At 31.6% G+C, this 18,454-nt stretch overlaps 1 protein-coding gene across 1 annotated transcript in view; it reads right to left on the bottom strand.

The window, feature by feature from the left end:
- Positions 1-17,389, bottom strand: part of LOC111042656 (semaphorin-5A) — a 47,537-nt gene extending 30,148 nt beyond the window's left edge. The window contains exons 1-2 of the mRNA XM_022327341.1: positions 17,167-17,389; positions 3,813-3,920 (exon numbers count right to left, since the gene is read on the bottom strand). Coding sequence (XP_022183033.1) covers positions 3,813-3,894 — 82 coding nt within the window. The 5' untranslated portion in view covers positions 3,895-3,920; positions 17,167-17,389. The remainder of the gene's footprint in view (positions 1-3,812; positions 3,921-17,166) is intronic.
- Positions 17,390-18,454: the final 1,065 nt, after the last annotated feature.

Raw genomic sequence — 18,454 nt, 5'->3', positions numbered from 1 at the left:
AATATAGTTAAACTTTAATAGGTATTTATTAGACAGCAAAAATATATCTAACACCTATTATGTGTTAGGATTAATTTTAATACATTTTATAACTAAACATATTAAAGTCTTTTCAAGGTTGTTAATATTTTTTTGGTGTAATAACAAGTTTTCAAAATGTTTAACACTACGTTATAACAGTTCAACTAAATTTCTTAGTTATAGTCAAGAAGTATCGTCGCCTCTTAAACCAATTATTAATTCAAGTTTGTACAGAACACCAGACCAAAATGTTACGATATCTTATACGAGACTCTCGTATTTCATATTTTATAGGTAAGCATACAATTACAAGTATTTCATGTTTCAATATTATCATCATAAATAAAGTTTTCCAATAATAATGATAAAAGAATCTCTTTCGGTACGTTACACATCATTTAATAGTCTAATTAAACTAATTGGCTAAAGCGATAAAATATTATTTAACATTTTCAAATAATTTGAAATAATTCCTTTGTAAGCAAAATAACAATTTTATAAGTTCATAACGCACAACATTTAATGCTTTCTAGTTTTTTTTTCAATATTTTAAAATTTAAATGTATTGTATTATTAATATTGTACCCTTTCCTTTACTTCAGTACTTTTCCCACATTTATTACTAAAAAAAATCCATAAATTAATAATTACCTATACATGGTCGCTTTTTCATGTGTACAAAATGAGGTTAGGTACAACTCGAGAGCTCTAAAATTTTACTATTGCACGTCATATAAAATAAAGCAATAACCTAATCTGAATACTCCGAACAAATTATTTACTTGGTGGTTTTAATTTGATCCCGCGGGTTGGTTTATATTTTTTCTTTGAAATGAGTTGTTACTTCAGGCATATCAGAACTATCACGTATACTACAACTCTGTATAATGAGTTTATGGCAACACCTAGAACGATAGGTATTTTATTCGATGAAGATTAACACGTTCGATGAACTACTCTTAATAATTTAAATATTGGTGAGATAAGAGTAGGTACATTAGGTGTAATTATTAATTTCATTTAGAATTAAGATTCATGGACGATTATTACTTATTTTTTTTACTTTCGAAAACATGACAAAAGTACGATTTACGATATCTCCCCCAATCTGATCAGAATTTCATATCAAATGTAAAAAAAATTCAATGTAAAAACAAATGAAAAGTTAACTAGTAACAAAAGAGTAAAACTGATCCATCTTTAGTTGTTTAATAGAATAAAGAGAAAGTTCAGAATTATTAACTGCATATAACACACATAGTCGAACAAGTGAAGTTTCTCAAATAATCCACAGATTTATAATAGGGTTATTAATATATTATACAAAATTAAAATCATAAATTTACTAAAAAACATCGCGTTTTACTTACAGAAGAAATTAATTTTTATTGAAATATTTATTATTTGTTTCTTTTTTGTAATTTATGTCTTTTCAATAATTTATTGAACGTGTGTAAAGGTAACTATACTATAATAAATTAGTGTGCTATACAATTTCACTAATAACATATTATTGTGCTTATTAACGAAAACTACACAAGTAATAATAATATATGGTTGGTGAATACACAAAACATCGTGTAATCGTCCCACTATATTATAGAATAAAAGGAAAACATGATTTATCAAAATTATTTGCATTTACAAATGATCTTAAATTTCCAAGAAAATATTATTCATGAAACACTCGATTATAAACGAGACGTTCGATTGCAACCATCGCGATTTTGTGCGATTCGGTACACCACGCAACAACGACTTTATTATGATATAGGTACCAGGTACCTACTACTGTATACTATTATATACGATATACCACTACTATGCTAATTGCTAAAGCACCGATCGACAAGTTTGCCCACGAGTTTTCCAGCAGATCTTTTGACCTCTGTTATTCGTAATAATAATAATTATTATTTATTATTAACAAGAAAGAATGTTAGATATTATATTTGTTATATTTATACTTAAAGATGATCGCGTGGGAATCCACGTCGTTCCGTCAAGTCACTGTTGACATTATGCAAACTTCGGTATTGTTTCGCAACCAGCGCCCCAAACACACGCCTCGGGTTCCTACAGTATGCGCTATCACGGCGGCCAATTAAAAAAAAATCAGCCCTGTTATCGTCATGTGTTGATTTTTAAAATTTAGGCCATGGATGTGAAATCTCAGAGGCAACGGAGTGGTAACAAAAAAAAGAAGAAAAAACTCCACTCGGGTCCGGTACTGTATAAGGACAATACGGCATTCTTTTCTGTATACCGGCCCGAGCTTCTGGTCTATAACGGATGATTTGTACAGCCTAAACGGGCACGTCTTCATTAACGAGAAAACTTCCTCTCCGCCCGCTGTGTTCGTCTCTAGATCCGGACGTCCGCAACGAAGGTCACGAGTGCGAAAATATAAAAACCCCAACGGCAAGGACCTCCATACACGTATCCGTCCTGCGTCTGCAAAGAAAAATAGCTCGGATAACAGTATCGTAAGGACTGCATGAGCTGTTTTCTAAGAGCATAATAATATAATGTAGCTTATTATCAGCGCAGGTTATTAAACTACTCCGGACGGTATATACACACTACACAGTCAACAAATGTTTTTGTTAAAAACAATATACGTATACACATCTATTAATTTATTTCTATTGTTCTAGATATTATATAGGCACTATATATATATACAATCAGACGCATTCGTGGTACGTAGTCTTAAGTATATTACATAATATAATATTAAATACGTTGTCATACAATAACGGCAGAAGCGTTGTGTGTACCTTCCTCGTACCTGTAATCTGTACAATTATAATATTATAGTATCGCTCTAATATTATATATATATATTTTCGTTTAAATTTCTTCAAACGGGCTAGATAATATAAAACATAAATTTGTATTGTATTATCAACTATTATTAATGATAATTTATAGCTTTTATCTTTTATTAAAAAGTGTCGATTATGTTATAGTACCTAGATTACTAATTAAAATTATTTACGTTAAAACATTTTTAATGGCATATCATATTAAATAATATGCTCCTAGGTCAAACAATAACTATGTATAGGTATACCTATATTAGAATGAGTATAATAAATAATTCAATTAATTTGGTGTTATTATGAATGAGGTATTATAAATATATGCAATCAGAATATTACAAATAAATGTAATTTATATTTGTACAATTTGTGATAGATAATACTACTATAAAAGTATAAATTAGAAAAATTGACATACATGCTATCTCTACGTAAATGATATAGTAACGTAAATATCTAGTAATGAGTAATATAATATGTTTTGTATTGAAAAAATTGTATTTTATTATATTGGTTAATCGTTATAACAGAGATTGTAATTTTATCTTTGTACTCGAAATCTAGAATATCAAACTAATTTTTCTAAAATATAATTTGAATGGACGAAAGGTAATACAGATAAATCTGTCAAGTCGGAGTCGATTTATTATACAACTAACAATGTGTTCATACTTTTAACAATAAACTTCCTCATGCAATCATAATTCCCTTTACCTGAAAATATAACTATCTAAGCATTGGAATAAGTCTCGTCGTTAGGATACTTTAAGTTGTGGTGTCACATCACATGATTTAGTAGTACTTTCTACCAGTATTATTATAAACTTCATGACAGTTCAAGGCAGTTTTGTGCACCGTAGACGATTTTCCAGTTAATTTCGTTCATGACATTTTTCGAAAAAAAATTGTTCTACTCCTTACCAATTAATAATAATAAAAATTCAATAATTTTAACGCAATATTTACCTTTATACGGTATAACATGGTGTCCTGGTTCGGTTTGGTGACCATTGACGCATGCGACCACCAAAAATATAAGGAACAGCATAATTTTGTTTTGTCTTTTTGTAAGTCCTGAAAATGAAAACCAAACAATCAAACAATGTAGGCATAATCAACTATTTAGTTGGGTGTACGAAATAATAAACGTGACAAGTTTGTTGTTTTAAGGTTTCCAAATATTACCAATAGTAATCACTTTTTTGACGCTCAGACTCCAGACTTACGACTAACAATCGTTCAGTGTCATTAAAGAGACATATGAAACGGATCGTGTGCAACGGTTGACCTAACCTTACGCAAATCAATATTGTTTATTATGCTTACTTTAAACCCTATTAGGGACAAGTGATGGAGAATGGTAGGTCAGTATAAGGTACCCAATACAAGAGTACATAGAATATTATATTACACTATCTACTTTTATGCTTGTTCAGCGTGATAGATTACCCGTTGTGTATCAACTGTCCTTTGTTGGAACCGTGGAGCCATTTAGTCCTGTAGACCAGTCTTCTTCTAAGGAAAACAATCAGACGTTCAGTCCAGTTTAACACAAAACATAATGTAATGACTCAGAAAATGTTTACTGTTTCAGAAGTATGGCCAAATAATATAATTATGATGTATCTGCATATTTTATTGGCTTTGGACGATTTTTTACTAACAAATTACATTGAGTGTTTCAACGAATGACGATTTAAAAGAAATTTATCTTATTAACCAACATAGTAAATGTACAATATGAATATAAAATTAGACTACGGTTCACAATCATAAAAATTGATGTTTTATATTTTCACTCAAATTTAAAATACATTTATTATTTTACATTGATATATAAATGTGACAATATAGGTAAATTAAAGGTAAAAATATGCATTTCGTCAATGATATATAAGTACATATTAATTGTCATGTTTAGAATAATATAAATTTAAGCTTATTTAATGGAACTATAAAGAGAACAATGCAAAATAGAAAATCGTTTGTTTGAAACTATAATTTTAGTACGTTTTTATTGTAGGTACCCCATAAGTAATTATGTTTTGTAGAAAGTTCAATTAGGTATATATTTTTTATTAAATAATACATGATTTTTAAATAGGCTACCAAATATTCTAAATGGTCAATGTGCTTAAGATCAATAAAAAATATATATAATAATAAACAGTAGTCACTTCAGGCAAATTAACCTAATTTAAACTATAATTATATTTTTAACAAGAAGCTTTATATGTGTACATGTTTACTTTCATAAATTATACACCGGTTAATGAGTGTCCCTCAATATTTTACTACAGTAAATGGATTATTATGGTGAATTTATCATATAATTATATATTATATTGAATATTGCGAACCAGTAGATGCAATTTATAGAACTTATAATTTTATCTAAAATAATAAAATATCTGTACGATTATACCATAATAATCACAAGCAAATCAATTATATGTTATTAAATATATTTTTAAGTGTAGGTATCTAAAAAGTTAAAAGATTTTGTAATAATTTACAAATATTTTGATAATAGTTCCTCGCTGACACAGTGGTCAGGAATCTACGAACAAAAGTCCGGTAAAAAATGTCCGATGTCGTAAAAGTCCACGAACAAAAGTCCGATTTATTTATTTTGTATATATATATATAAGTAAGTATTTTTCAACTCAAAACAATATTATTGGTACAATAAAAATAAAAATATGACATTATAATTTTTTGGTCAGATTGATAAAATATTATATTACCAGTATAATAATAAATTAAATTCCAATGTACTGTATGCGACTAAAGGAGTTAAAATATGATCTATCAAACTTAAAAATGAAATGTTTTATCATACGCCCTATATCTTTTTTTACTTAATCATAAAAGTATAATATTGTGTACATAAACATATAATTAACTTATAAATAAATGTATATCATAATAAATAAACCGGACTTTTGTTCGTGGACATTTATGACATTGGACTTCTTTTACCGAACTTTTAGGTAGAATCCCAGTGGTCAGTGGCACACTAGCACGCCACACATATTATATACTATATAGGTACCTAAATAAAAGTAGATACTATACAAAATATGGGTACTTTTTTAGTTTGTTACTCAGTTTCTACAAGTTTTAATGCTACTGGATAATATTATTACTCTACTAATTATGTATACTTGACCTTTATCGGAAAACAAATACGGAATAGATACCAATATCAAGTCCATATCATGTTTGATAAAGTAGTTATAATGTTTTAATATCATAATATATAGTATAAGTCGTGCTATCAGTTTATTAGTAAAATAAATTGCGAGTCAAATGTCCGACCAGATAAAAGTTATAGATTACATACAAAAAACAAAAAATAAATAGGTAACTGTTTTCTTTTAATTTAATTGCGAATCAGAGTTATTACTTAATATCTACTTATTACGATATAGTAATAGACATAGTACCTTATACTTGTATTGTTTCTTTATTAAATATTGGTTTATTAGTTAATTATTATTTGGAGCGTCGTCATTATTCAAAATATTATGATAGGTATTCGATGTATATTTCAATTGGTTTATAAAAATATCTTCAAACGAATATGTTATTCAAATTCTAGCAAAAGTTGGAGTTCACGGTGGATGGTTTAAAATATATACATATATTTTTTTTGTTGACCACAGTAATTGTTTAGAGGGGAAATATGGTTCTAACCGAGCACAAAAACGAACAGTAGGTAGGTACCTAGTCATTCCAAGCCCAGTACGGTTTCTCTTGAACTTAGCTGAATACGTTATAATAAGTATGAAAGAGGAAAAAATGATTTCGATACTAGTTTTTACTTTAAACCTACCGCGTCTTGAGCAGACACGTACACGCGCACGCATCCGGTTGGTGTATAATACCTCCTTGTGTGGCTACCGTTTTATTTTTAACAAAAAAAAGTACTCTTACAAACATATCCGCAGTGAATACAAAACTCAACAAAACGGTCAGTGGATACAATAACGTTTTAGTGTTCTTAGTTCTCAGAACTAAAATGTCGTATTGTATATGTAGTTATAATTTTTAATGAAATAATGTAACATCTATTAAAATATTATACTATTTGTTTTAATTTAGCCCCACATATATTATTATATTTATCGTAATAATATGTATGATATGATGAATTTAATACACACGAACATTGTCGACAAAACTCAAAATTAATTTTGAGAAAAAAATCCTCGTACGAGCATAAAACAATAACAAAGAATTAACACAAACATCAAACTATACGACTGAATTGTGGTACTATATTTTAATGTTTTAGTATCTAGGTAAAATGAATTTATAATAGTAAGAATATAAAAACAAGAATATTTAATTTTTCGCTGACACACTATACTCCACAGTCTGCACTACAGTCCTATACGTTTATACAGTAGATAAAAAGATCAAAGAATATTGAATAGCTAATGCTACTGTCGGCAAATGTTAAAACCCTGTGTAATTAATTTATTGGTAATAATGTATTATGGCCGTTACTTAATATAAGCTTACTAACGAATAATATACAGAAATTAATAAAATCTATTTTAAAAAATGCATGGTTAAAATAATTTAGATTAATTAGTCACAAATATGTTTACTAAGATAAAACCAATTTCATAAAAATAAGAATCACTAATTCACAATCATAATAATAATTTTAAACTACAAAAACCATTTTTTAGAAGATAATTATTCACAATAAATTAACAAACCCTATTTTTTCTGTATAGGTACATACAAATACAATATATAAACGAAATACTTATAAATACAAATTACAGTTAATTTTGTCAACTAAATAAAGAATATAAATTTACGAGCCTGAAAAAAGGTACTTATCGTATGTAAGAATACTATTTATGTGATAACATGAATTCTGAAGTTGTCTTCTTTTTTTATGTAATAATGAAATCATAATAATATAAAGAATTTAAGTATACTTCTTTGAATTTTAAAATAAAATACTTTAAAAATATGAAATAAACAATATTGAAGATACCATATATTATGGTTTAATCTTGTTCAAACTATAATATTAAAATGTTTACAATACGACTTTTAAGCTGCTAACTGAGCGCAATTCTACCATGATTCTAAGACAAATATTATATACATAAACCCAATTGGAGCAAGTGGAGTTTAACTTTTTTGCTAAAATACATCACACGCGTAATGTTGTAAAACCAGTATATTCCTCTCTCAGTTCAGAATCTAAGATAATAATTCTTTATTCTAGATAGTCATAAATTGTAAGTGATTGTTATTTTGGTATTTAATGTTTTATTCAATATAAGTAACTTCAATTTTAATTTTAATAACTTATGTTGTAATATTTGACGATTAGAATAAAATGTTATAATTAAAACAATTTCAAATACAATTTTTTTTAAATAAATAGAAAATTTCCCATTTATTTACAAATAAGTAATAAACATCATACTACTACGCTTTATACCATATATTAAAGCACGTTAAATATTGTTGATCAGCTACCTACAACTGTTATAGTACGCATTTTATCACATCGTTGTGATTTGAATGGTTTTCAACAACGGGCGGTGTCCATTGACATGGGCCATTAATTTCATTGAATGATAAAATACGTTAATTAACACACTCACATTTCAATACCACTATACGGTTTCAAAAAGAATAGGCTTTTGTAATTTACCCAAAAAATCAATCCAGACTAATAAAAAATATAAAAAATTGCAATACGATATAGTATGTACCATTGTACCTACTTAGCTTATGTATAATATATTATACTCGATACATAATATTATCCATCATTTAAAACTTATAAGTATTGTGTTAAAATGCTAAGCAGGCTAAAATGCAATTGATTGAAGTGTGATAAAAGAAACAGGAACTAGCTAGTGTCATTGAAAAATTACCTTTTTTCACTATAAAGAGTTATCAACAATTTTTATTGAAAAGTCATCAAAAATTAAAAAATAACCATTATTAGCATTGGAATAAAATACAATTATGAATAAATGTAATAATAAAAAAAGAAGGCATACATACAATTAGTTATTGCTTATGTAAATAATATTATACTGCTTATAATAATTTGAATTCAACATTTTAAAACGTATGCAGAAAATGAATTAATTTAATTTAAAAAATAATACATTTACTGTTTAAATATTACATAAGTTGAAATTCAGATAAATATGTGACATGTGTATTTTCTAAAACTGTTAAATACCCAAACACATTATAAGCTATTAAGTATTAACCACTGTTGTTAAGGGTTTAAATAAAATACAATATTCGTCACTCACGCACAGTCATTCTATTACAGTTTTACATAATTTGACCATCATTTCCATTTTTTTTACAGCGGCCATCTACCTAGGTATTCGATTCTAGCCGTACTGCGCATTATAACTTTCGATTTTATCTCCATAATATAATCGGGTTACTTTTTCATATAAGAAGACATTAGGAGTTTGATTATATGAAACACATTTGTACAAACCAAAAACTGGTTTGTACAATCATTGTATGTATAAAAAAAATATTCCAAAACTACCAGAACAGAATTAAATAAAAGAACAATCAATAAAATCGTTTTAAAATACAATTTATCTTAATAACATCATCATCACCATTATTCAAAGAAAAATCTATTTATTTTTAAGTAAATTATTCTAAATGCGATTAGTTAGCATTAACTTATACAATAACGTAATGGAAATTTAGATGATTGTATTTTTTAACCAACCTGAGAAATTTAATAAAAAAAAGCATAAGGTAATAAATTATTCTACTTAAATACCTATATTATGTACGATCACATAAAGAATTAATATTTTTAACATTTACCGGAAACCGTTTGTGATATTTGATATCACAATCATTATGTTATAACGATTCAAGGGAAAATCATAATACCATATTAAATTATATTTTACAATGACTAATGCTTTATCAGAAATAATTTTTTTCATTATTTTCGGAACCATATTTTTAATTTTAAGCAAATATAAGTATAGAAGTAGGTGCAATACAAACGAATAAATTAGCTTAAAATAACCTATTATATTATGTTAATATCGATTATCAATTAATTGGTTTGCTGATAATTCAACAGCAAATCTTGCCGTCAATTATACATTGTTCACCAATTTATTATTGTTATTTTATAATCAAGTGATATTATAGCATACAATTTTGAATTTTTTAAGTAAATATCATAACATAAAAACCAAATCATAATTATGTATGCATAAAATAACACTTGTGAAAAAAAAATAAACAGGTATACATATTAAGCAGGAACCTAGGTATATAATATTATGTATTGTGTATTATTGCGTTATTCCTTGCTGAAAGAAATATAATAAGATTTAGTGAATATAATATTGATGACGAAAACATTAATTTTGGCTTACACAACTCGAACATAATAATTTTATATGGATTTGCTACAGGTACCACACCTGTACAGCACTGATGCCGCCAAGAAGGGTATACCCGGCGAAAGATGGCAGCAGCGACTCGTAGGTACGCCCGCTAGCAGATTACCATAATAATGTAAAACGAAAAGAAAACCTCGGCGGCGGCGTCTGATGAATAATGCGCCCTAAAATGTTGACACAAGATAATATCCAACATGGCGGGTGCATTTAAATATTACATTATATAGGTACACATTACACAACATACACATACACACATATATTTAAAAATATATAATAGACTATAATGTGGAAGAAGGCTCGTAATTAAAATTGACCATAGAAGGCGCACATGCTTTACGGATAATCCATTGTATGCCGTCGGGTCCTATGCCGGCCGTATAGCAGAAGATGCACGCCACTGTCCCCGAAGCCGCCACAGATGGTACCGGTTTTTATGTGTAGTATTATTATTATATTATACATAGGTATAAAGTATATTATATATTTATATATATCTATCTTTTTTTTCAAGCAATGGGTCTAATTTTTTTCATCTACTTTTCCCAAAACCCGCGTAGCACGTGCTATGTACACGGGACGACGACGCGGTTCATCTGTCATTGTCAGCAGGCATTGTGTTGTAAAAGAAAATATACACTGCGTACAGCCAGAAGAGAAACGATTTCCATTATTATTACAACGTGTACACGGCAACTATTGTGTTAAACGCTAAGTGTATCGATAATGAAGATTATAATATTATATTTTCTAAAACCTAAAAGCGTACAGGTGTATATAATAGTGTAGTAGTGTACCTATACTTATTATAATATAGTTGTATGCACGTGAGTGCACTGCACACACTTATGATCAGTGAAATCGGGGATAATAGCCAATGCTGTAGTATTTAACCACACAATGACCGCAAGACTAGAGATTGGATTTCTTACCGTGCAGGTCAACAATTATTTACGAGAAGGGATTCAAAAACCTTATAAGTACGCGAATTTTGGTATTATTTACGCCACTGCCATAATTGCAGTTCTAAAGAGGATATAAAATCAAAAAACAAAGAAAAGTAAATATAACTTATTTGACGTTAATTAAAAAATGATATCACATAATATTATCATGAAAATACCATTTTCCAAATAAATTAAAAATGATGATCGTGTGGCTGTAATACAATTCAATATATTTTTATATTTCTCAGTTTCTGACTCTATAACTTTAGAACGGACTAGATGTTTTTAATAAAAATTGATTTCCAATAAATATATTGAGTACAGTACCTGAAAAAGATCCCGATCTATAGGTTATCAAAATAATATGCTAATATTGTATTGATCAATACAAAACATTATTATTAATATTTTTTTTTACGTTAAAATACGTAGGTAGGTATAATAATATACTGTACAACTACCAGATTTAACCAATTTAAAATATTGTTAGTCTGTTTTTGTGAAATCAACTGTAATATTATAATAGTAGGTAATCTCTATATATAATACCCATAAAATATCACACTAGTTTATTTGACAGATTTTAAAACGCCAAGTTATGACTTTTAATGAATGACAAAATAATTTGATCATAATAAATATCTGAATGCATTTAAAATTAAATATATAAAACAATTTCAGTTTCTTGTGTTATTAGAACATTTTACTATCAAAATAATTAAATATTTAAATACATTTTTTCAATGCCTATTTAATCGGTATTTTTATTAATACAGACAAATATACTAAACAACATAGTTCATGGTATTAAATTGAGTATATGTAATGACGGCCACCCATAAATATATTTTGAATAGGTTTGGATACACCATCATTATATAACGATTTAAGTGTCTTTAATAAATACAATTTAAAAATATTCCTCCACAAATCCTTTTTTTACGATTTAAGGAAGTGGGTAACATATGGTTTTTTCAAGTGTTGGTATCCCTAATTAATATTTGAATTTTGAATTACATATTAAACGGCTATAATATAATGGCCTACAAAACCGTGATAAGATATAGGCCATGATTATTAAACATTATAACTATTTAGTCGATTATGATAAGGAGGTGAAAAATGAAACGTGGTCATCGATTAACAATTGTTTCCTGTTTTTTTTTTAAGATTTAGGAGTGAGTGGGTTTTTATTATACATATACGCATAGCTTTGTTTAATTTTTGATACTATATAGGTATAAACAATAAATGTATTTACTTTTTGCTGTGCACACAATATAATATATAATTTAGTATTTACAAGTGTCTTTACGCTGATTATAATTCGATAATATGATATTTTAGATTTGTTTAACCGTCATATATTATATTGATTGTTCGAGATAAAATTCAAATTAGAAAAACGTACTATATAGAATTGGTTGTACAAATTATTGGGGCAAAGCACGTTTATACCAGTTGGAAAAAATCGTATTAAAAAATTTCAACCTGTTTTTCCAATGTTATATTTTCTTCTTAGAAAAACTATTGTTTTTATAAAATTATTTGTATTTATAATATTTTTAAATTATGATGTCAACTATAGTACAAAACTTGATATTGCTTAATTTATTTTGATATTGTCTATGGTATAGAAACCCGTTTTCTATGTAAATAAATAAATAATATTTTCATTAATTATAATTTTTTTTGTGTAGCTACCGAATAATGATCATATGAATTATACGTTTTATTATTGTTACGCAATGTCAAGTGCTGTAGAATTAAAAACGCCGAATTATTTTATCACAGTTAATAAAAAAAAAACCCATGCCCATAACTATCGATGTTACACATTCGGAGTATACTTTATTTGAGGGCATATATACATAATATTTTGTATACATGCACGATGCACCGTTATTAAAAAACTAAAACGTCCTATATTCGGGGCGCTTTTGTCTTTCGTCTTGCCAAATTCGCAACCTACACATTTATACCGTTGCAGTCAGCCACGGCCCACAATAATAGAATAATGCTGCAGATCTGGTATTATATACGTGATCTAAGTAATCATATAATATTATAAACGATACGAAGCAACTTTATCGTACAATAAACTTGTACGTCACGCGACTATTTTATCGAGGTTTCGCTTGGATTTTTCAACCGTTTACAAATTATAAAATAGACTGCACAGTGCTCACGTATAATAATATAGTATGTATACCTAATAGATTCTAAACAAGTGTCGCAGAGTTGTATTCAATTTACTGAGAACGAGTGGATAGTATTATTTATATAATTTATGTGACTGATGTAGTGATGTGCATCCTACCTTAACGAGCTGTCCGTGAATCCTCGAGAAAAAGGCGAGCGACACCGTTTGGTCGGACCGGAGGTGATATGGAGACTCGTTGAAGACTCATTTCATCAAAATTATTTCGCCGCGTTTCGCAGCACTATAATATGCATTTGCTGATGGCGACGAGAAAACGATTCGAACGAAATCCCCGTAAGTACATCGAACGGCGTACGGAGAGACTGATTCGAAGAATATACGGATGACACAACGGCAGCACCCGGTTGTTGCAAGAATGATGACCAACGGAAAATGTCACGGTTACCAACTCACCTCGAATATACAGCACGGCTAAGCGACAGCTAACCATATATACCTATTATTATGGTATTATAGGTAATTTATTACCTATAGTAGGTATATGGTATATGGTATATGGTATATGGTATACTCGCGGAAGGCGGAAACAAAGACATTTTCCGTTGGCTGTTCGTTAGCCTTCGTGGCCCTGTTCACTACCACTGCACAGTATTCGATTTATATTTTTTACTTTTTGCGTTCGCGAGTGCGTGTGTGTACATTAGTTCATGCAATTCGATTTCTAACCAACCGTTTAGTGTTTACGCGTCACTGAGTGCATATTATTTATAGAAACAAGTCTTGATCACCTCCGATGACAAGTGCCACTTGTTTCCTGAGGATTACACGCCGATCGGCCTCTGTCAAGGCAGGATGCACAAAGTCTATGGCTCTATCATGTTCACAATATGTACCTTGTAGGAATAGGCGGTTTCACGCACGCAAGTATACGATCGTTATTTAGAAGTTATAGAATTTATTGTAAGTGTTAAAATATTATAAATAGGTTTGGAAAATCCAAGCTGTATAAGTAGTGGGTAGTACCTACCGGCGGCTACCTAAAGCTATTATGCAAATAATATTTTAAGTTGAATAATTATGAATTAAAAATAACAAAATAAGACAATTCACAATTAAAAATTCCAAAATAGTATACTTATGTCATATATGCATAACTGTATAAGTAATTCAATTATATTATAACATTGGTGGGTCAATATTGTATCATTTTTGTGTCAATATATTTGATTATAATAGAATGTCTCGAAATAGTGTTTGGTCAAAACGCGGGGACTCAAAATTCATCTAAATAGCTTTTATTTTTATTTTTAATTATTCCAAACGGATTCTGCCCGAATTATTTGTGTCAGTTATCCATCATGCAAAATAAAATAATATAATATATTTTAAAATGGTGAAAAATCATCGGACAGATTTACACACAATTATTCCAAACCAAGTGGATCAAAAAGGCGGGAAAATATCACGTCACATGGACGCCGCGGCGCGAAAATGGTAAAATAATATAATGTCCTGCTGCAGTCCAGGAGAACATAAAAAACTAAATATAAAAAACCCACGCTATTAACACGTAACAAACCATAAACGAATACGCAGCATACTATGTATAACATATAATATAGTAATATAGTGGTGAAGTCTCCGAACTAACACGATTCGGACATACCCATAACGTACTAAGCGAACTCGCTTTTCGTTTAGTTTGACGTCGCCGTCATGAGTATAAGACGTCTGTAGAGTTTTGTGGTTCACACCAATCGTCGTCGTACATATCGTAATAAATAATAATAATAATACAACGAACGAGCAGCAAACCACTGCTGTATGATGGCGTTGTTACCATGATGGCAGCGGACACCCCTCGAACTCGGGAGCTGAGACGATCCAACACTATATATGTATATATTATTATATTGTATACACAATATCGTGTGTGGGGTGCTTTAATTCCAACAGTTTTCTCCGAGAAAAAACGTACAGATACACTGTACCGGTCCTAGGGTCAACCAAGGTCATCAGAACAATCGCTTGCGCGCTCACATTATACTATTATAGGTGCACACCGCATTATAAAATACATATTATTATTGTCACGGGTGTATCTATATGCGAGCGGGTTATTGTTCTGGATGTCGCAGGGTGCAACCGGTTTTTAAGATTTTTTTTCGGACAATATTATTCCATTTCGTATGAAAATAAAATAAGCCGGCTTCCAAGTTTAATAGTAGGTAATATTATCTATGTATATATAATATACTATATAGGTATACATATATTTAGGCGGTACCTCCTTCAAAGTTGAACGTATTGCATAAATCCGCACCCGAGCAATGGTGTTTAGGTTAAGATCGCACCGTCTACTCGATCCCACTGCGATATAAGTATATACATATGTATCCTACTCTTTGAAAGAACGGAAAAAAATCGACCCGTGGACGTGCGAGCATATAGACATGGAGGTAGGTGCAAATGCAAATATCGTGCACGACAATCGCACACGACTGCAGTTATAATGTACAATAGTGATAACATTAATATATACCTACGACATTACTCTATAGACGCTAAAAGCTATACGTCGGGGCTACTACCACCTACACCCTACCCCTTTCCTCACACCACGGTCGTGATTGTCGTGACCCGCATGGCGCCATGGACCAGGTAAGCGGTGACCGTCGGACGTTCACGGACCGTCGCGTCTGTGCAGGCGCCGGACGGCCGCGTAGGGCATTATATAGCATGTCCCTGTGGTGGTGCCACCCGTTGGTGACTAACCCGAAGACGACGACGGGACACGAAATATAATTGAGTGTTCCAGCAAAACGTGCTGCGAGGCCCATCGGGATGATTTTTTCCCCTTTTTTTGTTTACCTTTAAGATTTTATATAGGTATATACACCTACACACAATAGAGATTACGTAGGTAGGTGGTATCTATACAAACAGTGGCCATTTTCGTCTGCATCGACCCCCACACCCTCGGTAACAAAAAAAACAACCCCTATGACAACAATAATTTTTGAACAACCACGACGGCGACAATCGTCGCGACTTCGGTCACCAGGCGTGGTACGTCGACCGGAAACAATCGGTGACAGGATAGATAATTAATGGTGGACGCTTCGTATAATATTATTACATATGGGCGTAGGTGGTTTATCCGACCACTTAGTAAGACACTTTCGAACCCTCTCGACCGAAGACCTACGACAAAGACGCTGTGATAATAGACGTATCGATTACGTGCGAAATCAAACCAAATTTGTTCGATTGCGAATCGTGTTACGACCTGGTCCAGAGGCGGCACAAAAATGCATTATTGTTTATGTCCGACAGCACCACTCCGCAGTGCCGTTGGCCGGAGTGTGGAGCATAGATGTATAGGCGCTGTTTGGGAGGCTCTGGAGTCCTAGCACCCCCCGTTTTAAAATCGGTGTTATCGCAATTCATGCCATTCACGGCCGGCTGACGACTATAGTTCTTATATTTTATGTCACAAAATGTATAAACTATTATACGCGTGCAAAGCTGTAATTAAATAAAATGTAATTGTTGAAAAAGGAAGGGGGCGAAATTACTAGTTGTGTAGTGCAGGGTAACATTAGACTAGCTGAAAAAATGCTTAGACTTCAGCACCTCCCCAGTTTTTTACCACCTGGCAGAGGCGTCAACTACAAGCTCCGAGTACGAGCGATAGTATAGTGGCAATCTTAATTACTATTAATAACTGTTATTGAAATAATTTCAAGAAAACTCACCTGCGTTACTACCGGCTTGCGGACATTATTCAGTAATCCGGAAAACTAGATACGTGCAGCACTGGAGAATATTCACGACGGCAAAACGAAATGCGAAAACAAAATGCACTCGCGACGCGCACACCAGCAGCAGCAGCAGCAGCAGCAACAGACAGAGGCTGTATCACACGGCACGAAGAACGAGCGGTCGGCGCGGACGTCGGTACGAGACTGGGGCCACGTTATTGTCGTCGCCGCCGCCGCTGCCGCCGCCCGCGTACCGCGGTACGCACGCGCTTGCACGCACGAACGATGCGTACGGCCGCCGCGTACAATGGGTAAAACACCTGCGACCACTCCCCTGCGACAAAGCGGCGGCGATACCCCCGCGCCGAGGTTGTACGAACAACCGCGCGCGTACAACACCCGGCCGTCGAAATCTCTGAAACCGGTCTAGGGGACGCGCCGCCCGAACGCGATCCGTATACGATTAGAATCGCGCGTGTCGGGACGTACGAGTACGATAATACTACGATTACTACGACGACGACGACGACGACTACTACAACAATGGTATAATACACGACTGCAGTGGCGACCGGCCGGCGCGGGCTTTGGTGCGGCGATCCGTACGATATTATTGTTTTGCTGGACGGAACTCAAAAATTCGACTGAAAGTCTTCAGCAACCCGTTTACCCGACGAGCAATCGCACAATTATTTACAGTCTGCGACCGACGATGAAAAGCACTGTACCGTAAGGGCGGCCGGTCGAGTAAATTTTGGCCCGGCTTAGTAATATTATGTGACCGAAAATATTGGTCCGAACGCCGAACAATAAATTATGAATAATAATATTACACAAAAATGATTATGTATCAATAGGCCGTTACCTTTTATTCAGGGTCGGTTAAAATCCCATAAAACTCGGTGGACCGATACTTTGCGTCTTTGCCCATCCAGCTCTGTATGTTATTACTTATAATTGTTATACTAGACTTGAGAACATAATATGAGTGACGGTGTGTGTGTATACCACCGTGGTACACGATGATGATGATATTATACCGCTAATCGTATTCATATATTATATAACCTCGAGTTGAAAACACTATTATTTTTGCACTCGATTTTGCTATATGTTTTTACAATATTATACTACTATTGCTACAGGTGAATTGCCTGAAAAACATTCGACCCACTGCAATAATATATATAGCGAGGACATAATACGTAATAGAATCGCCTAACAAGTATAACAACGGGCAAAAATAATTAAATACGTAACAACGTTATGTATATAATTTTAC

This window comes from Myzus persicae, unplaced genomic scaffold, assembly GCF_001856785.1.
Source record: "Myzus persicae strain clone G006 unplaced genomic scaffold, MPER_G0061.0, whole genome shotgun sequence".
NCBI lineage: Eukaryota > Metazoa > Arthropoda > Insecta > Hemiptera > Aphididae > Myzus > Myzus persicae.
This window is presented reverse-complemented; position numbering and strand designations above follow the sequence as displayed.